Here is a 23,861-nt window from a genome sequence, read left to right as displayed (position 1 = left end):
TTTTTTTTTTTTTTTTTTTTTTTTTTTTTTTTTTTTTTTTTTTAGACAGGGTCTCACTCCCTTGCCCAGGCTGGAGTGCAATGTTGCAATCTCTGCTCAGTGCAACCTTCACTTCCCACATTCAAGCAATTCTCCTGCCTCAGCCTCCCCAGTAGCTGGGATTACAGGTGCGCGCCACCACACACCTGGCTAGTTTTGCATTTTTAGTAGAGACAGTTTCACCCTGTTGGCCAGGCTGGTCTCAAACCCCTGGCCGCAAATGATCCGCCCGCTTCAGCCTCCCAAAGTGCTAGGATTACAGGCATGAGCCACTGTGCCCAGCCTTGAACTGTACACTTTTAAAAGGTGAACTTCATTCCTTTTCATGGGTAAGGGCTAGTCCATGGTAGGGGATAGGCCACATTGCGTTTCCCCGCTCATCTGTTGATGCATATTTGGGTTGCTTCCACTTTTAGGCTAAAATAAATAACGCTACTGTGAACATTCATGTACACATTTTTCTGTGAGTGTACATTTTTGTTTGTTTTGGGTATATACGTAGGAGTTCAGTTGCTGGGTCATATAGTAACTGGATGTTTAAGCATTTGAGGAACCACCAGACTGTTTTCCAAAGTGGCTGAGCCATTTTACTTTCCCTGCAGCAGTAGGTGAGGCTTTCAGTTCCTCCACATCTTCCACGGCACCTTTTTGTTGTTGTTTTAAGCCAGAGTTTTGCTCTTGTTGCCCAGGCTGGGGTGTGCAGTGGTGCGATCTTGGCTCACTGTAACCTCCACCTCCAGGTTTGTGTTTTTTTGTTGAGATGGGGTTTTGCCATGTTGCCCAAGCTGGTCTCGAACTCCTAGGCTCAAGGAATCCTCCTGCCTCAGGAGGAATTCTCCTGCCTCAGCCTTCTGAGTAGCTAGGCTTACAGGCACCCACCACCACGCCCGGCTAATTTTTTGTATTTTTTTTTTTTTTTTTTTTTTGAGACGGACTCTCTGTCGCCCAGGCTGGAGTGCAGTGGGGTGATCTCGGCTCACCACAAGCTCCGCCTCCCGGGTTCACACCATTCTCCGGCCTCAGCCTGCCGAGTAGCTGGGACTACAGGCGCCCGCCACCACACCCGGCTAATTTTTTGTATTTTTAGTAGAGACGGGGTTTCACCGTGTTAGCCAGGATGGTCTCGATCTCCTGGCCTCGTGATCCGCCCGCCTCGGCCTCCCAAAGTGCTGGGATTACAGGCATGAGCCACCGCGCCGGGCTTAATTTTTTGTATTTTTAGTAGAGATGTGGTTTTGTTATGTTGGCCAGGCTGGTCTCAAACTCCTGACCTCAGGAGATCCACCCGCCTCAGCCTCCCAAAGTGCAGGGATTACAGGTGTGAGCCACCTCGCCAGGCCAATGCTTTTTTTTTTTTTTGAGACGGAGTTTCACTCTTCTTGCCCAGGCTGGAGTGCTGTCGCGCCATGTCAGCTCACTGCAACCTCCACCTCCCGGATTCAAGCCTTTCTCCTGCCTCAGCCTCCTGAGTAGCTGGGATTACAGGCATGTGCCACTATGCCCAGCTAATTTTTTTTGTATTTGTATTAGAGACAAGGTTTCTTCATGTTGGTCAGGCTGGTCTCAAACTCCCAACCTCAGGTGATCCACCAGCCTCGGCCTTCCAAAGTGCTGGGATTACAGGTGTGCGCCACCACACCCCACCTTGAGTTATATTTTATTGCCTTTTTTTTTTTTTTAAACCTGGTTCTCACTGTGTCACCCAGGCTGGAGCACAGTGGCGTGATCACATCTCACTGCAGCCTCCACTTCCTGGGCTCAAGTGATCCTCCCACCTCAGCCTCCTGAGTAGCTGGGACTATAGGCACATGCCACCAGGCCAAGATAATTTTTCTGTTGAGATGGGGTTTTGCCATGTTGCGCAAGCTGGTCTTGAACTCCTAGGCTCAAGGAATCCTCCCGCCTTGGCCTCCCAAAGTGCTGGGATTGCAACCATACTGGGGCCTCTTTTATTGTTGAGCTGTAAGAGTTTTTTATTGTTGTTGTTGTCTGTTTGTTTGTTTGAGACGGAGTCTCACTCTGTTACCCAGGCTGGAGTGCAGTGGCGCAATCTTGGCTCACTCACTGCAACCTCTGCCTCCCAGGTTCAAGCAATTCTCCTGCTTCAGCCTCCTGAGTAGCTGGGACTAAAGGCGTGCACCACCACACTCAGAGAATTTTTTGTATTTTTGGCAGAGATGGGGTTTCACTATGTTGGCCAGGCTGGTCTCCAACTCCTGACCTCCAGCGATCTGCCTGCCTTGGCCTCCCAAAGTTCTGAGATTACAGGCATGAGCCGCTGTGCCCGGCCCAGTGTTCTTTATATATTCAGCATACAAGCCCCTTGTTGAGTATGTGATTCGTAGACATGTTCTCTGATTCTGTGGGTGGTTAGTGTGAGCTGTTATTTCTTGCTCACGTTGAGCTTGTGGATGCGTGGACAGTCATATCTGCTAGGAATATGTGCACGTTTCCCTGAGATGCAGAGAAAGATGAATCTTTGGGTGGAAAGGATATGTGGGAACGAAATCACCTCGCCCGCCTCCCGCCGCACAGCCTCTCACCCGTAACTTGCTGTTGAGGATTCTGTCATTGATGTCCTCGTCAAAGCACATCTGGGGGTAAACGTTGATGCAGTGGGTCCTCAGGTTCTGCTGGATCTGGAGATCCCGCACAGGTGACCTCAGCCCACCCTGCCCACTCTGCCCTCTGCCCCGCTGACCCCAGCCCTGCCCCAGGCACCCAGATCACCCTGCGCCTAAAGGCCTCTCGCTCCTCCATGGTCAGGCTGTCAGCCCGGGCAATCACGGGCACCACGTTCACAGTCTGGCACAGCCGCTGCAGGAACTCAATGTCCAGGGGCCGCAGGCTGCCGGGGCAGGGCAGTGATGGAAGTGGTGGTGGTGGTGAGTGTATGAATGGCAGCAGCAGGGCAGGGGGGTGGGGGCAGCCAGCAGCCCACGTCGGGAACCCCTTCTCCTCCTCCCTGCCCCATGCAGGTGGTCCTCGCCTTGCAGGTGCAGCCCCCTCACCAGTGCCCAGTGGGTGGTACAAAGTACACGCAGCAGTGCACCCGGGTGTCTGGGATGTGGCGCTGGCGGGTGATGAGGAGCTCCTCCTGCAGGTACTGCTCGTATTGCTCGTTGATATAGCCCAGGATGGGGTCCCAGCTGAGGCGGGAGGTGGACCCTCCCCTCAGAACTGTGCTGTGCCCGGAGAGCCCCACCCCTCTCCGCTGTGTCCTCTGGGTGGTCCTCCCTTGGGATGATGAATCGTCCCGGTTTGCCCAGGACCTCTGGGTCACCCCGTTACTTTCCCCCACTTCCCTGCATCATCAGAGAGACACAGAGAGACCTCCTGACATTCTTGGCTTCACTGTCTGTAAAATAGAGACAACAGCAGCACCTATGGTGCAAGTAAGGGAGGGGTGAGCATTAACTGTGCTAAAGGGCCACACCTGGGCCCAAACCACGAAGGACTCGCACCTGATGGTTGCAGGGGTCTCCCTCCTCCTCGAGTCCCTTCCCCTCTTGGGTATTGTCAATACTGTAAGTAGCCAAACAGATCCTTTTTTTTTTTTTGAGACGGAGTCTTGCTCTGTCGCCCAGGCTGGAGTGCAGTGGCCAGATCTCGGCTCACTGCAAGCTTCACCTCCCAGGTTCATGCTATTCTCCTGCCTCAGCCTCCCGAGCAGCTGGGACTACAGGCGCCCCCCACTACACCCGGCTACTTTTTTTTTTTTTTGTATTTTTAGTAGAGACGGGGTTTCACCGTGTTAGCCAGGATGGTCTCGATCTCCTGACCTCGTAATCCACCCGCCTCGGCCTCCCAAAGAGCTGGGATTACAGGCATAAGCCACCGCACCTGGTCTCAGATCCTTTTAAAAACAGGTGTCAGGCCAGGCCCAATGGCTCATGCCTGTAATCTCAGCACTTTGGGAGGCAGAGGCAGGAGGATAGCTTGAGCCCAGGAATTCGAGACTAGCCTGGGCAATATAGGGAAATGCCAACTCTATAAAAACTACAAAAATTAGCTGGGTGAGGTGGCACGTGCCTGTGGTCCCAGCTGCTCAGGAGGCTGAAGCAGGAGGGTCCTTGAGCTCGGGGAGGTCGAGGCTGCAGTGAGCCATGATCTCACCACTGCACTCCAGCCTGGGAAACAGAGTGAGACACTGACTCTAAATAAATAAAAATGAAACCAGGGCCGGGTGCGGTGGCTCAGGCGTGTAATCCCAGCGCTTTGGGAGGCTGAGGCAAGTGAATCACCTGAGGTCAGGAGCTCGAGACTAGCCTGGTCAACATGGGGAAATCCCCGTCTCTACTAAAATTACAAAAATTGGGCCGGGCATGGTGGCTTACACCTGTAATTCCAGCACTTTGGGAGGCCAAGGTGGGCGGATCACCTGGGGTCAGAAGTTTGAGACCAGCCTGGCCAACACGGTGAAACCCCGTCTCTACTAAAAATACAAAAAACTAGCCGGGCGAGGTGGCGGGCGCCTGTAGTCCCAGCTACTCGGGAGGCTGAGGCAGGAGAATGGCGTAAACCCGGGAGGCGGAGCTTGCAGTGAGCTGAGATCCGGCCACTGCATCCCAGCCTGGGCGATAGAGTGAGACTCCGTCTCAAAAAAAAAAAAAAAGTAGCTGGAAATCGCTTGAACCCAGGGGGCGGAGGTTGCAGTGAGCCGAGATTGTGTCAATGCACTCTGGCCTGGGCGGCAAGAGCGAGATTCTGTCTCCAAAAAAAAAAAAAAAAAAAAAGATCACATAGCCTGGCCGTTCCAGGTCTGGGGTGTTTCCCAAAGGTTGAAGGGGGAGGGGCAGGGACAGGAGGGGACAGTCGTGTGGCTCACGCCTGTAATCCCAGTACTTTGGGAGGCTGAGGCGAGTGGATCACCTGAGGTCAAGAGTTCCAGACCAGCCTGGCCAACAGGGTGAAACCCCGTCTCAACTAAAAATACAAAAAAAATTAGCTGGGCGTGGTGGCGGGCACCTGTAATCCCAGCTACTTCGGGAGGCTGAGGCTGGAGAATTACTTGAACCTAGGAGGCGGAAGTTGCAGTGAGCCGAGATCATGCCCTTGTATTCCAGCCTGGGCGACAAGAGTGAAACTCTCTTAAAAAAAAAAAAAAAAGAACCCACCAGTTGTCATTGTTGATCTGGTCCCCGAAGCCGGGCGTGTCCGTCACTGTCAGCTTCAGCTTCACACCCTTCTCCTCGATGACTGCGGAGGGACAGCGGAGTCAGGAGAGACTGGACCCTGGTGGGATAGGGTGGGGCAGGGTGGGGTGAGGTGTGAACAGGAGCTCACTCACCATGGGTCACTGAATGCAGCTGCAGCGTCTGGGGTGGGGGCACCCCCAAGCCCGGTGGGTTTGACTTCCACACTTTGAACAGTGTGTTCACCATCGTGGACTTGCCCAGTCCGCTCTGCCCTGGGAGTGGCAACGGGATGACAGCAGTTAGGGTGGGCATTTTAAGCAGTTTTTCTCTAACTCTTTACTTTTTTATTTTTGGAGACAGGGTCTCATTCTGTCACCCAGGCTGGAGTGCAGTGATGCAATCCCAGTTCACTGCAGCCTCGACCTTCCCAGGCTGTAGTGATCTTCGCACCTCAGCTTCCAGAGTAGCTGGGACTCAGGCGCAGGCCACCACACGCAGCTAATTTCTGTACTGTTTTTTTATTGTTAAGACAGCGTCTCGGCCGGGCGCGGTGGCTCAAGCCTGGTAATTCCCAGCACTTGGGAGGCCGAGGCGGGCGGATCACAAGGTAGTGAGGGTCGAGACCAATCCTGGCTAACACAGCTGAAGACCGCCGTCCACTTAAAAAATACATAAAAATTAGCCCGGGCGCTGATGGCGCGCCTGTAGTCCCAGGCTACTCGGGAGGGCCCCTGAGCAGGAGAATGGCGTGACCCGGGAGCGAGCTTGCAGTGAGCCTGAGATCGCGGCCACCTGCACTCAGGCCTGGGGCGACAGAGCGAGAATCCGTCCAAAAAAAAAAAAAAAAAAAAAAAGACCAGCGTCTCATTCTGCCGACCATAGCGTCTCATTCTGTCACCTAGGTTGGAGTGATTGCAGCTCACTGTAACCTTCGCTTTCAGGTTCAAATGATCCTCCCACTTCAGCCTCCCAAGTAGCTGGGATTCAGGTGCACGCCACTATGCCTGGCTAATTTTTAAACTTTTTTTGTAGAGATGGGGTCTTGCTGTGTTGCCGAGGCTGGTCATGAACTCCTGGCCTCAAGGGATCCTTCTGCTTCGGTCTTGCTCTGTCACCCAGGCTGGAGTGCAATGGCACAATCTCGGCTCACTACAACCTCCGCCTCCCAGGTTCAAGCAATTCTCCTGCCTCAGCCTCCTAAGTAGCTCCTAAGTACAGGCGCCTGCCACCACGCTAATTTTTGTATTTTTAGTAGAGACGAGGTTTCACCATGTTGGCCAGGCTGGTCTCAAACTCCTGACCTCAAGTGATCCTCCCGCTTTGGCCTTTCAAAGTGCTGGAATTACAGGCTTGAGCCACCACACCCGGCTTCATTTTTGTACTTTTTGTACACATGGGGTTTTGCTAGTCTCGAACTCCTGAAGGCAAGTGATCCACCCGCCTCAGCCTCCCAAAACCCTGGATGATAGGTGTGAGCCACCGCTCCAGGCAGATTTTTGTCTTTTGATGACTCGGCATTTCTCAAATTTTTCAATGACAACATCCCTGTGAGGTGCTATTATCAGGCCCACTTAGCAGACGAGGAGGCGCGACAGGCTGCCAAAGGTAAGATCACACGCCCAGGCATCCGTAGCACCATGGGTCTGTCCTGCCGTGGGCCCCACCTCTCACTCACCCACCACCATGATGTTGAACTCAAACCCCATCTTCATAGCCTTAATCTTCAGCTGGTCCAGCACAGCCTCGATGCCCACAGGACCAAGCATCTCGCAGGGTGGGGTGCTGGGGCTGGAGGGCCGCGAGGACAGGCAGGGAGAGGGGGAGCGCCTCAGGGGGTCCATGGCGGCCGAGGGTTCAAGATGCCTGTCACCAGGTGGGTGGGGAGAAGGGGGTCACTGTGGCTCAGAGGAGCCCACATTGACCTCTCATATGTGAACCCCGATTTGAGCTTGGCTGTTGGCCAACCCCCTCCACACTTCATGCCTCCGGTGTACCCTAAGTGCCCGTAGTCCCAGGGGTGTGGCGAGGGTGCCTGTGGGGAGCCGTTTCTCTGGGGTGCTTCAACCCCCATCCAGAGAGGCTCCCCCGCCCAGGGGTCTGCCCTGTCCCCACCTAGAGCCTAGGCAGGGGCCTCTCAGGTCACTTCCCCCAGCAGAGCCTGGAGGGCCAAAGTCCAGGATGGGTGTCTGCAGCCAGGCTGGAGTCCTGGAGGGGCTTCAGGGAGTGTGTGTGGGGTGAAGTGGCTCCCATCCCAGCAGGGAACTTGGGCAGGGGGCTCAGGAGGAGGCGCCCCCACTTTCCCCAGGGGGACACACAGCAGAGTTGATAGAGATAGAGAGCGAGAGAGATGGCACAGGTATGAAGGTGACGGAGACACAGAGAGAGACCAAGGCCAGGCAGGGAAGATGGCTGGGAGGGAGTGGTGCAGAGAGTCCACAGTGGGCAGAGAGAGAGCAGCAGCAGCCTGCTTTGGCACCTGGTGGACGTGGGTCCTGGTGGAGCTTCCAGGAGCTGCCTTGTCCTGGCAGGGCCTGGTGTGTGTGATGGGGGAGGGGAGAGGGTGACAGTTAACCGAAGAATCTGAGCTCCATCTGCACTTCCTGTGACCCCCACCTGGGGGCTTCTCTGAAGCAGGAGCAGGAGCTGTTACCCCTCTCATCCACACAATGACCCCAGCCTAATAATACAATGATCCCCACCCACCAGGCATTTGAGTCCAGGGGCCTGAGTCCCCCACGTCAGCAGGGCTTCCACCTCCAAGCTCATGCCCTCAACCACTCTGTGGGGACGAGCAAACCCGGGTCCCACAGCCGGCTAGCGGGACATCCGTGTCCATCCTTGGTGCCGTGTGTTTTAAGTTGCCAGCGTCAAAAACATTAAGAGATTGCTTTAGCAAATTATTTACTCAGTCCTGACTCTGCACATGGCATTGTTCTAGGAGCCCAAATATGTTAACTTGCTTAATAATCAAGCCCCATGAAGTAAGCGCTGTTACTACCCCCAGTTGACAGATAAGAGAGGGTCAAGTGAGGAGGTGGCAGAGCTGGGACTTACCGGCTCTGAGTCTGTGTGCTCACCCTCTACTGCCTTTTTCTTGTTTACAGAAACATCTAGATTTCCAGTGTATCTTAGAGATTATCACCCTGACTTGAGATGCCCTCTTTAAACAGGCCATGTGCTTTCCAGACCATGGTCCTCACCCCTCCCTTATTGTCTCTCTGATAAGCTGTTTCTTTTTTTGTTATTTGTTTTTGAGAGAGAGCCTCGCTCTGTTGCCCTTGCTGGAGTGCAGTGGCACGATCTCGGCTCACTGTAACCTGCGCCTCCTGGGTTCAAGCGATTTTCCTGCCTCAGCCTCCCAAGTAGCTGGATTACAGGCGTGCACCACCACGCCCCGCTAATTTTGTGTTTTTAGTGGAGATGGGGTACCACCATGTTGGTCAGGCTGGTCACAAGCTTCTGACCTCAAGTGATCCACCAACCTTGGTCCCCCAAAGTGCTGGGATTACAGGTGGGAGCCACTGTGCCTGATCTTTATTATTTTTTTTTTCCTTTTTTTTTTTTTGTTTGAGATGGAGTCTCACTCTGTCGCCCAGGCTGGAGCGCGATATCGGCTCCCTGCAAGCTCCGCCTCCCAGGTTCGTGCCATTCTCCTGCCTCAGCCTCCCGAGTAGCTGGGACTACAGGCACCCGCCACCATGCCTGGGTAATTATTTTGTATTTTTACTAGAGATGGGGTTTCACCGTGTTAGCCAGGATGGTCTCAATCTCCTGACCTCGTGATCTGCCTTCCTCGGCCTCCCAAAGTGCTGGGATTACAGGCGTGAGCCACCGCGCCCAGCCTTTTTTTTAATTTTTTGAGACAGGGTCTCACTATGTTGCCCAGGCTGATCTCAAACTCCTGGGTTCAAGTGATCCTCTCACCTCAGCCTCCCTAAATGCTGGGATTACAGACGTGAACCACCGTGCCCAGCCTGATAAGCCGTTTCTTATACCAAGTCCATCTCACGCAGTTAATTCTTTCTTACCTGTTTCCTGGTACCTGACTTCACAAGGCTTAGGCACTCCTTTGTCCTTGGTATTGACAAACATTTTCTCTCTTTTCTTTCATTTTCTTTCCTTTCTCTTTTTCTTTCTTTCCCTCCCTTCCTCCCTCCCTCCCTCCCTCTCTCTTTCTTTCTTTCTCTCCTTTCTTTTTCTTTCTTTCTTTCTCTCTCTCTTTCTTTTTTTGGGACAGGGTCTCACTTTGTCACCCAGGTTGGAGTGCAGAAGCTCAATGATGGCTCACTGAGGCCTCAACTTCCTGGGTTCAAGTGATCCTCCTGCCCCAGCCTCCCTAGTAGCTGGGACTTCAGACACGTAGACCAAGCCAGGCTAAATTTTTTACTTTTTGTAGAGATGAGGTCACCCTGTGTTGCCCAGGGTGGTCTGGAACTCCTGGGCTGAAGGGATCCACCTGCTTCAGCTTCCCAAAGTGCCACCACACTCAGCCTGGCAAGTGTTTTCTGTAAAGGGCCAGATGGTCCCTATTTTAGGCTTTGCTGGTCCTAAGTTCTCTGTTGCAACTACTGTTCAACTTTCCCATTGTAGTGAGAAAGTAGCCACAGACAATAGGTAAACAGATGTGCGTGGCTGTGTCCAAGTAAAACTGTATTCACAAAAGCAAGGTGGCTGTGGTTTCAGCTTTCCTGAGCCCCAGGCAGACTTCTGTCCTTTGCTGTCCACTGCCTTCAGCCAGTTCTTCCTCCTGGTAACTCCCCCTCCTTCCCGGAGGCTTAACATTAAAGGCTTAGTGAATAGGGGTCAGCCAGGTGCGGTGACTCACGCTTGTAATCCCAACACTTCAGGAGGCTGAGGTGGGCAGATCACTTGAGGTCGGAAGTTTGAGACCAGCCTGGCCAACATGACAAACCCTGTCTCTACTAAAAATACAAAAATTAGCTGGGCACGGTGGTGGGCACCTGTAGTCCCAGCTACTTGCGAGGCTGAGGCAGGAGAATAGCTTGAACCAAGGAGGTGGAAGTTGCACTGAGCCGAGATGGTGCCACTGCACTCCAGCCTGGGCGACAGAGTAAGACCCTATCTCAATAAATAAATAAATGAGTAAATAAATAAATAAAGGCGTAGAAGTTAAGGGTGGGCCAGGCAGGGCCCAGGGTGGCAGAGACGATGGAGCAGAGCCTGTCCTGGAGCACAGTTCATTGTCAAAGGTGAAATCTCGCAAGCCGCAACTCCACAGTCCTTGAAGGATTCAGCACAGGGGCCTCCTCCCATAAGCATATGAGGATGTGGTTAGTGGATGAACAAAAGGCTCTGGTGATGGTGATGTGTGGACTGCGTGTGAGCAGTAGACGTACTCGTGGGGATGTCCCCTACGGAAATAAGCTTCTGTGCAGAGAAAACACTTTCTCCAGGAAAATCCTCCCATGTGAGCAATGGTCTAATTCTGAAAATTGTGGTGGTGGGGGGAAGAGCCTCACTGGGTGCCAGTAGGGATTGCACCATGTTAGTGCCATCAAAGTAGTTTGCAGAAAGCATGCTGTCATCTGAAAGTTGCTCCTGGCGGTGTTGACTGGCAAAAGCCAGGGGTCAAACGGTCTATGCAGTGTGACTATGGCGGAAGAGGACAAAAGACTGGAGGGAATCCCACGTGGACACGGCGATAATAGCACAGGGCCATTCAGTGCACGTTGCTGTGAGCTTTTCCATCACGCTTCGACGGCTCCGACATCGATGATCAGTTCATTTTATCCTCACAATACCGGAAGGAGGTGGATACTACTAACACAGCCATTTAACAGATGAGGAAACTGAGGCAGAAGGGCTCAGGGAATGTTACTGAAGCTCACACACTGGTGGGTCTTACGGCATGCAATCGAACCTGGGTCCAGGAGTCTGACTCACCAGAACCACTCCCTGCCACAGCCTCCTCCTCCTGTTACTGTCCTGCCGGGGACTGGGTGGGGCTCTGTGACTTCTGTCTTTTTTTTCTGAGACGCAGTCTCACTCTGTCACCCATGCTAGAGTACAGTGGCAAGATCTCAGCTCACTGCAACCTCTGCCTCCAGGGTTCAAGTGATTCTCCTGCCTCAGCTTCCTGAGTAGCTGGGATAACAGGCACGCACCACGACGCCCAGCTAATTTTTGTATTTTTAGTAGAGACAGGGTTTCGCCACGTTGGCTAGGATGGTCTCGAACTTCTAACCTCAGGTGATCTGCCCACCTCGGCCTCCCAAAGTGCTTGGATTACAGGTGTGAGCCTGGCCTGACTTTTGTCTTTTAACAACTTGGTGGTTCCCAGATCTTCTTTAAGAGATAGATATGACTTTCATAATAGTAACAACAAACATTAGAAACAAGGTACCCAGAGAGACAGGAAGACTGAGGCCAGAGGGGAGAGGAGGGGACAGTGGGCCTCCTGACCACCCAGCCAGGCCAAGAGCTGGAGCAGGGGCCACAGTTGTTCCCCTGCACTTTAAAAATAGAAGTATGTCAGGTGCGGTGGCTCACACCTGTAATTCCAGCGCTTTGGGAGGCAGAGGCGGGCTCATCACTTGAGGTCAGGAGTTTGAGACCAGACTGGGAAATAAGGCGAGACCTGTCTCTACTAAAAATACAAAAATTAGCTGGGCATGGTGGTGGGCGCCTGTAATCCCAGCTATTTGGGAGGCTGAGGCAGGAGAATCGCTTGAAACAGGAAGGTGGAGGTTGCAGTGAGCCGAGATTGCATCATTGCACTCCAGCCTGGGCAGTAAGCGTGAAACTCCACCTCAAAACAAACAAAACAAAACAACAACAACAACAAAACAAATTCAGTGACATTTAGTACATTCACAATATGAGCAACCGGCCAGGCACGGTGGCTCACACCTATAATCCCAGCACTTTGGGAGGCTGAGGGGAGTGGATTGCCAGAGCTCAGGAGTTCGAGACCAGCCTGACCAACATGGTGAAACCCTGTCTCTACTAAAATACAAAAGTTAGCTGGGCATGGTGGTGGGTGCCTGTAATCACAGCTACTCGGGAGGCTGAGGCAGGAGAATCGCTCGAACCTGGGAGGTGGAGGTTGTAGTGAGCCGAGATCATGCCACTGCACTCCTGCCTGGGCAAAAAGAGCAAAACTCCATCTCAAAAAAAAAAAAAGAGAGGAAGGAGGATTAGAGTCAGAGGAGGAGACGTGAGCCTGGAAGCAGAGGGTGGAGGGATGGGAGACCGCCGGCCTAGGAATGCCGCCAGCCTCTAGAAGTTGGACAAGGCAAAAGATGGACTCTGCACTAGAACCTTCAGGATGAACACAACCTGGCCGACCCATTTTAGACTCTGACCTTCAGAACCGTACGATGATAAATCTGTGTTGTTTGAAGCCACTGAATTTGTGGTAATGTTACGGCAGCATTGGGAAATTAATACATTAGGTGTGTGACGGGCTAATGACTTAACTTCTCTAGGCTTCCATTTCCTCATCTGTAAAATGGAAAAAGCAGTAATACCCAAGTTAGGATTGCTATGAGAAATAAACCAGGTGACACAGCACAGTACTAGGTGCAGAGTCTCACATTACCTGATATTTTTGAGTATGAAAATAGAGAATATAAGGACAGTGAAGACTCCTAGTACAACTGGCCTTCTGTATCCACAGGTTCCACATCTGTGGATTCAGCCAACCACAGACAGAAAATATTTGGAAAATAAATCACATCTGTACTGGACATGTACAGACTTTTTTGCTTGTTATTCCCTATACAATGTAACAATTATTTACCTAGCATACATTGTATTATACATACATATATATATATATATATATATATATTTTTTTTTTTTTGAGATGGAGTATGCTCTGTCACCAGGCTGAGGGCAGCTGGCGGATCTAGCTTCACTTGCGCACAGCTCCGCTCCCGGGTTTACCACCATTCTCGCTGCCTCAGGCTCCCGGATAGCTGGGGAGGCTAAGGCGCGCACTCGCACCGGCTATAGGTTTTTTGTATTTTTTGTTTTTTTAGGTAGAGACGGTTTCAGCCATGTAGCCAGGATTGGCTCGGTCTTGTGCCTCATGGGGCGCCATCTCGGCGGCGGATCCCAAAGTGGCTGGGTTACAGCTTGAGCCACCGGCGCCAGCCGATTTATACGCCTAGAATATAGTATATATTTTGAGACGGAGTCTTGGGCTCTGTCGTCCATGGCTAGGTAACAGTGGTTGCCATTTGGCTCACTGACAGCTCTGCCTCCTGTTGTGTACAAGCGATTCTCCTGCCCTCAGCCTCCCGAATGCTGGATTACAAGAGGTACTGCCACCACACCAGCTGTTTATTTTTTTTGAGACAGTATTTTTTTTTTTTTTTTTTTTTTTTTGAGACGGTCAGTTCTCGCTCCTGGTCACCAGGCTGGAGTGCCAGTGCGCGGTCTCAGCTCATGCAAGGCTCCGCCTTCCCGGGTTACGCCATTCTCCTGTTCTCAGCCTCCCTAGTAGGCTGGATTACAGGCGCCGCCACTCGCCCGGCTGTAGCGCTTTTTGTTATTTTTAGCTAGAGACGGGTGTGTTACCATGTTAGCCAGGATGTCTTGATCTCTGACTCGTGATTGCGCCCGTCTCGGCCTCCCATAGTGCTGGGGGATTACAGGTTGGAGCCCGCGCCCGGGCTTGAGACAGTCTTGCTTGTCATGAAGGGTTGGCCTGCCCCTCAACACCTGCTGGGTGCTGTTCGTTTAGTGTGGAACGGAGAGGCTTGAGAAAAAGTAATACACAGAGACAAAGTCTCGCGGAAAGGAAACGGCCCGGCTAGAGGGATCCAGGTGCTGTGTACAGATCGAAACAATCGGCACCGGGTCCTGATTTCCTCAGTTATTTATTGCTCAAGATAGGCAGGTAAATCGCAGTAAGACATACAGATTACACGGAATGATGTTCCATTCTGCCAGGACGGTGCAGGAGACAGATGTTTTCTTTTTACTGAGATTTAAGGAGATATGGTACTGGACCTTCAACCAACAAGCAGAGCTTTAAGGGATTTGCCTACAGACATTCCTTACAGCCCAAAATCTTTTCAACTTTAATTGACCACAGCGATGCTCTCTAGGCCAGGCGGATTTGGTCAGGGTAGAGGTCACAGGATAACAGGCATATCAAATACAGAGCCAATGGAGTCTCTTTAATTTATTCGTTTCCTATATAATCAAACTTTAACAAAGCCGAATCCTCTCTTTTCCCACACACTGTCACCCAGGCTGGAGTGCAGTGGCATGATCTTGGCTTACTATAGCCTCCGCCTCCCAGGTTCAAGCAATTCTCCTGCCTCAGCCTCCCAAGTGGCGGGGATTACAGGTGCCTGCCAGCACGCCAGCCTAATAGTTGTATTTATTTTTATTTTTTTGAGTTGGAGTCTTGCTCTGTTACCCAGGCTGGAGTGCAGTGGCGCGATCTCGGCTCACTGCAACCTCCACCTCCAGGGTTCAAGCAATTCTGCCTCAGCCTACCGATTAGCTGGAACTATAGGTACACGTGCCACCATGCCCAGCTAATTTTTTGTATTTTTAGTAGAGATGATGTTTTGCCATGTTAGCCAGGATGGTCTTGGTTTCCTGACCTCGTGATCTGCCCGCCTCAGCCTCCCAAAGTGCTGGGATTATAGGCGTGAGCCACTGTACCTGGCCAATTTTTGTATTTGTATTTTTATTTTTTGAGACAGAGGTTCGTTCTTATTGCCCAGGCTGGAGTGCAATGGTGTGATCTCAGCTCACCGTAGCCTCTGCCTCCCGGGTACAAGCGATTCTCCTAGTAGCTGGGATTACAGGAATGTGCCACCACACCCAGCTAATTTTGTATTTTTAGTAGAGACGTGGTTTCTCCATGTTGGTCAGGCTGGTCTTGAACTCCTGGCCTAGGGGGATCCGCCTGCCTCGGCCTCCCAAAGTGCTAGGATTACAGACGTGAGCCACAGCACCTGGCCCAATTTTTTTTTTTTTGAGATGGAGTCTTGCTCTGTTGCCCAGGCTGGAGTGCAGTGGCTCGGTCTTGGCTCACTGCATGCTCTGCCTTCCGGGTTCACGCCATTCTCCTGCCTCAGCCTCCCGAGTAGCTGGGACTACAGGCGCCCGCCACCAGGCCTGGCTAATTTTTTTGGTATTTTTTTAGTAGAGATGGGGTTTCACCGTGTTAGCCAGGATGGTCTTGATCTCCTGACCTCATGATCCACACACCTCGGCCTCCCAAAGTGCTGGGATTACAGGCGTGAGCCACCGTGCACCTCCCCAATTTTTGTATTTTTAGTAGAGGTGGGGTTTTGCCATGTTGGCCAGGATGGCCTCAAGCTCCTGATCTCAAATGATCCGCTCACCTCGGCCTTCCAAAGTGGTGGGATTACAGGTGTGAGCCACCATGCCTGGCCATTATATTACGTATTATAAGTAATCCAGAGATGATTTAAAGTATAGAATATATGCACAGGTTATATGCAAATACTGCCTCATTTTATATCGGACACTTTAGCATCTGTGGATTTTGGCACCCGCGGAGGTCCTGGAACCAACCCTTGAGGAATCCAAGGACAACTGTATGATGCAGGCACACCTGTCCTAGCTGCTCAAGGGTCGTGGGATGCAGGCAGGTTTTCTCCCCCTTCCCCCTCCCTCCCACACACCTTCCCTCCCGTCTCTCTCTCTCTTTCATTCACGAAGTCAGCAGTGGCCAAGCATACAGCTGGATATCTGGGATATTGAGGAAAGGTAAAAAGTCCTAGGACTGAAGCCACAGGCCCACATCTTCCTCCCTGGGCCTCTAGCAGTGGGTAGCCAGGGAGTGCACCTGCTGGGGCTGGGCCCTCTCCACTGGGCTTGGCAGCCTCTGCTGGCCCTGGGGAGGGCGGGGCTGGTTACCAAGACCTCAGGTGGTATGGAGCCGGAAGCAGGAAGCAGCCTGTGCTCCCCAGACCTGCCTGGTTGAGGGAGTTGGAGGCTTCTAGGTGGGGGCCTGGGGGCTGGGCTGCCAGAGGGAAGAGAGGGGAGAAGACAGTGGCTGGGGAGAAGGTTGTCCAGGCTGGGGTTAGGGTAGGGACCACAGGGCTGGGCAAGGAGAGAGGCTGGGCCTGGGGCCAAAGGAGAAGTGGAGTGGGAGGGGGCGGGGAAGCTGGTGCTGGGCCAGGCGCGGGCAGAGGCTGGGCTGTGGGAAGCCTGGATGTGGTCCCCGCTGAGCAGAGCCCAGGGTTCTGATGCAGCCTCTGGGGGGTCAGGGCAGGCAGCACTGTGTACGCCGAGATGGCTGTGTCCACAGAGGAGCTGGAGACCACAGTTCAGGAAGTCCTGGGGAGACTGAAGAGCCACCAGTTTTTCCAGTCCACATGGGACACTGCTGCCTTCATCATCTTCCTCACCTTCGTGGGTAAGTGTGGCTCGGCCTTGGGGTCCCCCCAGCCCCCTGCCCTGGGCCAGGGTCACACCTGGATGGCTGTCCTGTCCCCAGGTACGGTGCTGCTCCTGCTGCTGCTGGTCATCGCCCACTGCTGGTGCTGCAGCTGCTGTCGCTCCCCCGGGCCCCGCAGGGCAAGCCCCAGGAAGGTGAGCCCCTGGAAGGTGAGTCCCGCTGGCCTCCGGGACCTGCATGGAACTGTACTGGGGGTGGAGGAGGGAGGTGGGGGTAGTGGTGGGAAGGGTGCTCATGCCCCTAGGGAATAAGGAGCGAACCCGCTCGGTCCCTCTGTGCTTCTCGTGCAGGAAAGACCCAAGGGAGTGGATAACTTGGCCCTGGAACCCTGACTGTGTGTGTCCTGCCCGGTGGCAGTAACAAAGCCTTGTCTGCCCAGAGCCTGAGTCTGCAGTGTCTTCCAGTCCCAATCTGGGTGGGTGATATGGGACTCCCCGCCCCACTCAGGTGCCCACCTGGCCTCCAAGCTTTCAGTCAACACAACTGTGCCAGGTCATCCTGGGTCACCTAGCTGGGAGGGGAGCTGGTCTCAGACTCGGCGGCCTGAACTCCCAGATGGAGCTCTTGTCAAGAGGCCCACCCCCTGGGCCTCTTGGCAGAGAGGACGAGAGAGAACCTGTCCTCTCTCGAAGGTGGGTTCTGTGTCCAGCCCTTGCATGGCACAAGGAGTGGGGAAGCCAGGCTCTGGGAATAGGGGAGACGACTGGCTCCTAAAGTTGATGACCACTGACTACCAGGGACCCCCCGCCTGCCTGGGTCCCCACTCAGACAGACAGACAGGGCTCCAGTCAGAATCTGATGATCTTTATTTCTTAGAGGGCCCTGGATCGGGGCTATGGAACACAGTAACCAGCACTACACTCACTCCTGGGGTGGCTTTGTCTGTGCCGTTCCTGACTGTCCCCTGGGACTCATAGCTCAGTGCCACCCCCCACCCTCCAGGGGGAGGGGACAGCGAAGGGGAGAGGAAGGAGAGCCCTGGGCCTGGCCCTGTCCTGAGTCCAAAGATTCCCATGGTAACCAGAAGGGCGGGGTTGGGAATGTGGGACGCCCTCGGCCCCGCCTTCCGGACCTCCCCACTACCCTACCAGACTAGCCTCCCTTCCTCCTCGTGCTTCCAGTGTCCATTCCCAGCAGTGCAAATGTGTTAGGCAGGGGAGGGGTAGGACAGAGAGATAAACAGCAGGCTGGCATTGGTGCTGGCTGGTGCTCTGGGGCGGGTATGAGGGGATGGGCCGCCTTCCTGGAGACAAGCTCCTGGGTGCTGTGATCAGAAGGGTCTGTAGCTCCAGTAGCTGGAGAACACGGAGATCTGCAAGGAGAGGGGGTGTGGTGAGTGGCTGGATGGAGGGGATGGGGTGGTCCAGGGGAGATGTCAAGGTCACCCAAGGACAGTATGTCAGGACAGGGCACTGCTGCTTAGCAGTACTATCAGGGTACAACAGACGCCAAGATTGGGGCACTCTGAGGGTGGGGCAGGGCCCTCAGAACCCCTGCCCACTATGAGGGTACACCAGACCCCAAGGTTAGGGCACTGTGAGGGTGTGGCAAGGACCCCTAGAAGCCCTTCCCCTAATGAAGGTGCTTGGCCCGGGCCCCACCTTGTCCTTAAGCTGCTGGCAGAGCTGCAAGGAGACGGTGAAGTAAACCAGGGCGTCGTTGAGCCAGGGGATCACGCACTCCACCTTGTGCACGTGGCTCACCTCCAGGCGCTGAGAGCCCCACTCGCTGTGGGCGGTGAGAGGGTCCCTGAGGGGGGGCCCGGCCCTCCAGGTGCAGAGGGATGGGGTGGGCATGCCTGGACCCCTCTCCCCTGCCTACTTACAACATGGCCCCAGGGCTGTGCAGCACCGCGCCTCCGGCTGGGCGGAAGTTCTAGGGAGAACAGCACCAGACCCATCAGGCCCTGCAGGGTGTGTGCGTGGGGGGCAGCGGGCTGGGCAGGGGTCCCTCCTCACCTTGGTGGAGTTGGGCTGCAGGGCATGCAGCTGGTACACCGTGAGGCAGAGCTTGTTGAGGTTGATGTAGACATTGACCAGCAGGTCGGAGGGCAGGGCGGGGGCGAACATCCGCTGTGAGAGGCAGGTAGGATGAGACCCTCCCAAGCTCCCAACCCAGGCTGGATGGAGCAGGACTCTGCAGTCATTCATGGAGTCTGCAGGGGACCCCAGTCCCCACCCCAGAGATGCTCTTCCCATGAACGGGGGCTTCCAGACTTTTCCCAGGTGCCCCAAGTACCCTCCTGTGCTGTCAGGTTTGGGAACCACTAACCCCAAACAGGGTTAACGTATTTTGGGGGCACAGGACAGAAGCCAAGGACCCCATCCCAGAAAATTGCCTAGACAGAATTCTAACTATAATTTGGGGGGTGGCACCCCTTGTTGTCCATCCTGAGGGCAAGTTGGGCCCCGCTGTGGGGACCCCTCTCCTGGAGCAGGGGCTGGCAGGGACACTGACCGTGAGGCCGCTGGCGGCGATCTCAGGGAGGGTGAGGGTGGCGGGGGTGGTGAGGCGGTTTCGGGCTCTGGTCAGCTGCAGCATCACTGCATCCATCAGCTGCAGGGAGGGGCGGGGTTGGCTCTGCTTCCTCCCGGGCCCTCATGCATCAGGGAACAACAGATATGGTAGCTCCCACTCCCGCCCAGTGGCTACGGTTCCCAGGACCTGAAACCCAGCAGCAGGGGCCTGCTAAAGACAGATGGTTGGGCTCCAGCTGGGTGTCGGGGAGGGTAGGACATCTGCACTGATGTCAGTCAGGACAGGGCTGATTCACTGCACAGGGATCCCGGGCGCTGGATCAATGGGGAATGGAAGGTCCTGGGAGGTCAGTCCCAGGGGCACAGGCTTTGCCAACAGGGGTACAGGCAACGAAGGTTGGCTGCAAAAGGTCAGAGAGGGCTTCCTGGAGGAGGCGATGGATGGCTGGGTTGAGGTTTTCAGGAGGGTAAGCCAGGGTCGCGGCTGGTGGATGGTGGGACCCCCTGGAGCCCATCCCTTCCCTTTGCCGTGGAGCAGAGCCCCGGCAGACTCCTCAGAGCCCCAGCTTTCATGCCATCCAGCCGTGGCCATGAGTACCGGGGTGATGTGGCTCCCAGGAAACATGTAAGAGTTGACTGGGGGCATGGGGGCTGCAGCACCCTAGGGTGGTTACAGTTCTCAAGGGGATCTTAGTCTATCTGGTTCTACGTGTGAGGAAACAGAGGTCCAGAGAGGGCAGGTGAGCCACCAGAGGACACACAGTGAGGCAGGGGCAGAACTCACGAATGAGGTCAGGCGCCTGGGTCAGCTCTTCACATGTGCCATGCAGTTAATGTGAAGGCTTTCACTGCTGCTGCCAGCAGCAGTATGTGCCGAGTGCTTACTGGGGGCCCCATGACCTGAATTATCATGGCGAACAGTTACTCCAGCTTGCCCCTAACCCCACAGGTAGAAAATGGAGACACAGAGTAGGCAGGTAAGCGCTTAGAGGTTGCACAGCTCCAAGTGGGATTGGAACCCACGTGTGATTCCGGATCCAGAATGTGGGACCCTATAGGCCCAGGAGTCAGGCCTGGGGGCAGCTCACCTTGAGGACCTCAGCGCCCGTCTTGAACTGGTAGCTCTCGTCCCGGCTGGTAAGCAGGTAAATGGCTTGGCTCACATGGTTTCTGGCGTCCTGGATCTAGAAGCAGAGGTCATCCAGAGGGGTCACGCCAGCTTCCATGCAGCCAGGAGGGGAGGGGGTGTGCTGCCTGCCTGCCTGCCCCAGGTCATTTCACTCTCCACACTGTCATCTCTGCGCCCCGGAGGGCCAGGTCCATGCCAGGTGATGGACGCCTGGGATCACAAGGGGCAGGCCTGGTCTCTGCCCTAGTGGGCTGCCCTCTCCTTTCTAAGGGATGGACAGACAGTACTGTCCAAGACATCTGTGCAAGTTGTGGAGGAAAGCAAACAAGGTGATATGGCAGGGACAAGGGCCCTGAGATGGAGACAGTCAGGGTGGAGGGGGGAGGAGAGGAGGCCAGGGCCAGTGGTACAGGAGCTGCCGGGGAGCATGGGCCTATTCCCCAGAGCCATGGTAAGTCCCTGGAGGTTCTAGGCAAGGGAGTGACTTTTTAGAGGGCTTCTGAACCATCTCATCAAGCCAGCTGCTGTGGGGACTCCACAGTCCCGATGTGGCCATTGGGCTCTCAGGCCAGGTTCTCCACCTCCCCACGTGGCGCAGCCTCCAGGGCTTCAGGAAACACCTGCCCCCAGCTTTGCTGCTAGGAAACACTCTCCCAGGCTTGCTGTGGCCACAGATCCCCAGGGCTAGGCGCTTGCCAGGGAGGCCCCGTGGTGGGCCTGCTGCCGCCTGTCCTTGTGGCTGAGCACTAGCCAGGAGGGGCGGGGTCACCTGCTGCAGCTTCCACTGCTTGTCCTCCCGGAAGGCGAAGTGCAGCAGCTGGTTGTTCCGGGGCATTTTCAAGTTCACGTCCTGACAGGCAAGAGTGGGGTGAGCCGCGTGGGGGGCGCCTCCTGCCACAGCCATTCTGAGCCCTTCCTTAAGCGTGGGGCAGAAATGGGGTGTGTGGTGGCTCAGGCCTTGGCTGCTGTGTAGGGCAGAGAGTCTCCCAATGCCTTGGCCGTTTGGGGGGTGAACAGAGAGGTCAGGAAACAGGAAAACAGGCACAAGAGGAGCCACAAGGAAGTGAAATTGAAAGAGGTGAAGAAACGGGAAGGGGAAAACAGAAGGCAGCCTCTGTGAGGCTCTGTGCGAATGGGGTGCATCTAGCTTCTACAAAGGCCAACAGATGGAGTCCAGGAGGGGGGCCTCCCCCCACGCCTTGGTGCCTGGCACAGGGTTGGGTGCAGACTGGACCTCAGGAGTTGGCTGATTCAACTGTGATGTGTGGCCAGCCTAATCCGCCAATGCCCATGTTTCACTGGTCCAGACACCAGGCCAGGCCGTGTGCAAAGAACCCCCCTCCTGCACCTCTTCCTGAATCCGCACACTGATGCCCGGGGAGGTGTGAGGGCTGCTGTCATTTTCCAAAGGAGAAAACTGAGGCCAGAGACATCAAGGGTCCCGCTCAGAGTCGGAGGGCTTGTACAGAGAGAACGTGGGAGCCCCCATGCTCTTCCCCACTGGCAGGATGGGAGGGGACAGGGCTGGGGGACTCACCGCCTGGCTGAGGGCATCCCCTGCAGAGTCAGCACCCCCTTCACCTGGTCTGTGCTGTAACACGTGGCGTCAGAGCAGTGCCTGTGGTCACCACCCCCACCACCCAGCCCTCCCTCCCAGCGGGCTGCCCCTCCTGTCCCATCGCACACCCAGCTGGTCTGCAGGACAGGGCTGTGGCCATGCCTCCTACCCTCCAAGGTACCCATTTCCCCGGTTTCCGCCCAGCCCAGGCTCACCCACAGCTGCCTAGGATGAAGTTCTCTTGCTTGGCGGGCCCTTCAGTGCCCGAGCCCGTCAGAGTGAAGCGCAGAGAGGCCTCCTGTGGCACACAGGGAAGGAGGAGAGCTGGTAGTGCCCACTCAGGCCCGGCCCAGTGCTCCTTCCAGAAGCCCCCCTCCCTCCACGTCAGCGGGGGGAAGGAACAAGGTGGCCTGGCCTCAGTTTCAGCTGGGGTGGGAAGACCCTGCCCAAGCACCCCAGGCACCTCACCGTGAGCCCGATCTGTTTACCCCACATTCCCTGAACACCTCCTGTGTGCCCGCCTCGGGGAATACAGAACAGACGGAGGCAGCCTCCCAGCTTGGTTGAGGGGGAAAGGGGCAAGGGGCAGAGTCAGGGAACAAGGCAGTAGTCAGGGTAACCCACGGTCCTGGGCCACAGCAAGCACTGCGCCGGTCACTTCTGTGAGCTGCTTGGCTCATTTATCTATACTATCTATACTACAGTCTCGCGAAGCGGGTACTGTTATCTCCCTTTTGCCAATTAGAAAAGGGAGGCCCAGGGAGGTTCATTGACTTGGCTGAGGGTCACACTGCCGGGCAGAGGCAGAATTATTTGGCTCCCAAGGCGGCCTTCCCCGATCCGAGGCCGGGCGGGACTCAGGCCCTTGCTAGCACCCGAGTCAGGACTCGCCCCTGCCCGCACACAGGTGCTTGTGTAACGAGGTCGGCTCGAGTTCGCGGAGGCGGGGCCTTGCCTGAAAGCCGCGGCGGCCGCACGCAATAGGCGCTCAGGACGCAGCCGCGGGGCCCCAGGTGGAGCCAGGGAGATGAGGAGGGAGGGTCGCCACGCCCGGCGGGGCAGGGCACGGGTCGTTACCTTGAGAATGTCCTGCAGCTGCTTCAGCACAGCATGCACCTCGTCGTGCAGCAACCAGCGGAACTCCTCCTCCTGCGGGACAGACCCGGCGGTCACACTTGGCCCCGCCGCCCCGCCAGCCCGCCCGCTGGCCCACGCGCCTCACCAGCACGGCCCGCTCCGCCGCCGTCGCTGCCATTACGGTGACCATGGCCACAGGCCGCCGCCAAGCGCCCTCCCAGCCGGCCGCTACTCCGGTCCACCAATCCTTCTGTCCTCGGTCCTCCACTCCTAGCGTCCGCCCGCGGGGTCTGGCTCCGCCCCCACCCCTGACTGGCTGAGTGGGCACCGCCCCGCCCCCAGGCCGGCTCCGTGCTCGCGATTGGCCGGCTCCTGTCGGCCCGCCTCGGCTCGCGGAACCCTGCGGGCGCCTTGGAACGAGGCCGGCGGCCGCGCAAGTGAGGCCCGCTCCGGCCGGCCAGGGACGGCGGCCCGGCCGGCTGCGCGAGTCAGGCTCGCTTCTCGCTGCCCAGACTCGGCCGGCACCGGCTGGGGCGGCCGCTTCGGGCAGAGCTCCCGTTTCGCCCCAGGCTTATGATTAGGGCGCGCTGCCACAGCTCGCGCTCACTGATGGCCGGACAGGACAGTCTGTCCCGCTCCGCCTCCCTATTGACCCCGCTTGGCGCTCCGTTGGTCCGCCGCTTCCAACCCCCGAGCGGAGGCTCGCCGCCGCCGCAGGTCCGTCTCTCCCAGGACGCTGAGGTCCCGAAAACCCATCGCGGCCCCGCAGCTTGCCCTGCTTCCTCCCACCACATCTCCGCCCGCAAGGCTGAGGGAAGCAGGGGAACTCCTGTGGCCACAGCTGCTGTTACCAAGAAGTGTGTTTATTTTACTTGCAGTAGCTTTGTTAATTGCACAAAATCATGTTTTGTTTTGCCATTTAAACATTATCACACAATCCCCCCCTATTCTGAAAGGGACAAATGGTTCATTAAAAACAAAGCAAAAATAACCCCCTTAATTACCTAGATTTTGTCATTACAAGGTT

The 23,861-nt window shown here is 55.5% G+C and overlaps 3 protein-coding genes across 8 annotated transcripts in view; 1 reads left to right on the top strand and 2 right to left on the bottom strand.

Annotated features, from left to right (window-relative positions):
- The window catches only part of SEPTIN12 (septin 12), a 12,546-nt gene extending 4,671 nt beyond the window's left edge, over positions 1-7,875 (bottom strand). The window contains exons 1-7 of one of the 2 annotated variants that reach the window (XM_017886259.1): positions 7,654-7,875; positions 6,853-7,040; positions 5,330-5,449; positions 5,157-5,238; positions 3,051-3,188; positions 2,770-2,887; positions 2,583-2,678 (exon numbers count right to left, since the gene is read on the bottom strand). In XM_017886259.1, coding sequence (XP_017741748.1) covers positions 2,583-2,678; positions 2,770-2,887; positions 3,051-3,188; positions 5,157-5,238; positions 5,330-5,449; positions 6,853-7,018 — 720 coding nt within the window. In that variant the 5' untranslated portion in view covers positions 7,019-7,040; positions 7,654-7,875. The remainder of the gene's footprint in view (positions 1-2,582; positions 2,679-2,769; positions 2,888-3,050; positions 3,189-5,156; positions 5,239-5,329; positions 5,450-6,852; positions 7,041-7,653) is intronic. The other variant, XM_017886260.1, reaches the window with a different exon arrangement.
- Positions 7,876-10,582: 2,707 nt separating this feature from the next.
- SMIM22 (small integral membrane protein 22) lies at positions 10,583-16,972 on the top strand. 5 transcript variants are annotated; one of them, XM_017886266.1, is made up of 5 exons: positions 10,583-10,605; positions 15,664-16,135; positions 16,403-16,551; positions 16,633-16,742; positions 16,884-16,972. In XM_017886266.1, exons 3-5 carry the CDS (start codon positions 16,428-16,430, stop codon positions 16,923-16,925), a joined length of 276 nt encoding a protein of 91 aa, XP_017741755.1. In that variant the 5' UTR covers positions 10,583-10,605; positions 15,664-16,135; positions 16,403-16,427; the 3' UTR covers positions 16,926-16,972. The 5 variants fall into 5 exon arrangements, with proteins under 5 accessions (XP_017741755.1, XP_017741758.1, XP_017741756.1 ...); XM_017886269.1 differs by lacking the exon at positions 10,583-10,605 and having other exon boundaries at positions 15,570-16,135; positions 16,633-16,727; positions 16,884-16,971; XM_017886267.1 differs by lacking the exon at positions 10,583-10,605 and having other exon boundaries at positions 15,571-16,135; positions 16,408-16,551.
- A 404-nt stretch (positions 16,973-17,376) lies between these two features.
- ROGDI (rogdi atypical leucine zipper) lies at positions 17,377-23,327 on the bottom strand. The gene is given in 12 exon segments (XM_017886261.1): positions 17,377-17,905; positions 18,195-18,321; positions 18,419-18,468; positions 18,552-18,665; positions 19,051-19,149; positions 20,159-20,254; positions 20,969-21,049; positions 21,737-21,759; positions 21,762-21,790; positions 21,973-22,055; positions 22,835-22,906; positions 22,980-23,327. Coding segments are annotated over 12 exon segments (861 nt in total). The 5' UTR covers positions 23,025-23,327; the 3' UTR covers positions 17,377-17,863.
- Between the last annotated feature and the right edge of the window lie 534 nt (positions 23,328-23,861).

Source organism: Rhinopithecus bieti, unplaced genomic scaffold (assembly GCF_001698545.2).
Source record: "Rhinopithecus bieti isolate Rb0 unplaced genomic scaffold, ASM169854v2 scaffold_13704, whole genome shotgun sequence".
NCBI classification, from domain to species: Eukaryota; Metazoa; Chordata; class Mammalia; order Primates; family Cercopithecidae; genus Rhinopithecus; species Rhinopithecus bieti.
This window is presented reverse-complemented; position numbering and strand designations above follow the sequence as displayed.

Coding starts and splice junctions, on each gene's coding strand:
- SMIM22 (XM_017886266.1), top strand. CDS start 16,428: ATGGCTGTGTCCACAGAGGAGCTGGAGACCACAGTTCAGGAAGTCCTG. Junction 16,552..16,632: donor CATCTTCCTCACCTTCGTGG/GTAAGTGTGGCT, acceptor TCCTGTCCCCAG/GTACGGTGCTGCTCCTGCTG. Junction 16,743..16,883: donor GGAAGGTGAGCCCCTGGAAG/GTGAGTCCCGCT, acceptor CTTCTCGTGCAG/GAAAGACCCAAGGGAGTGGA.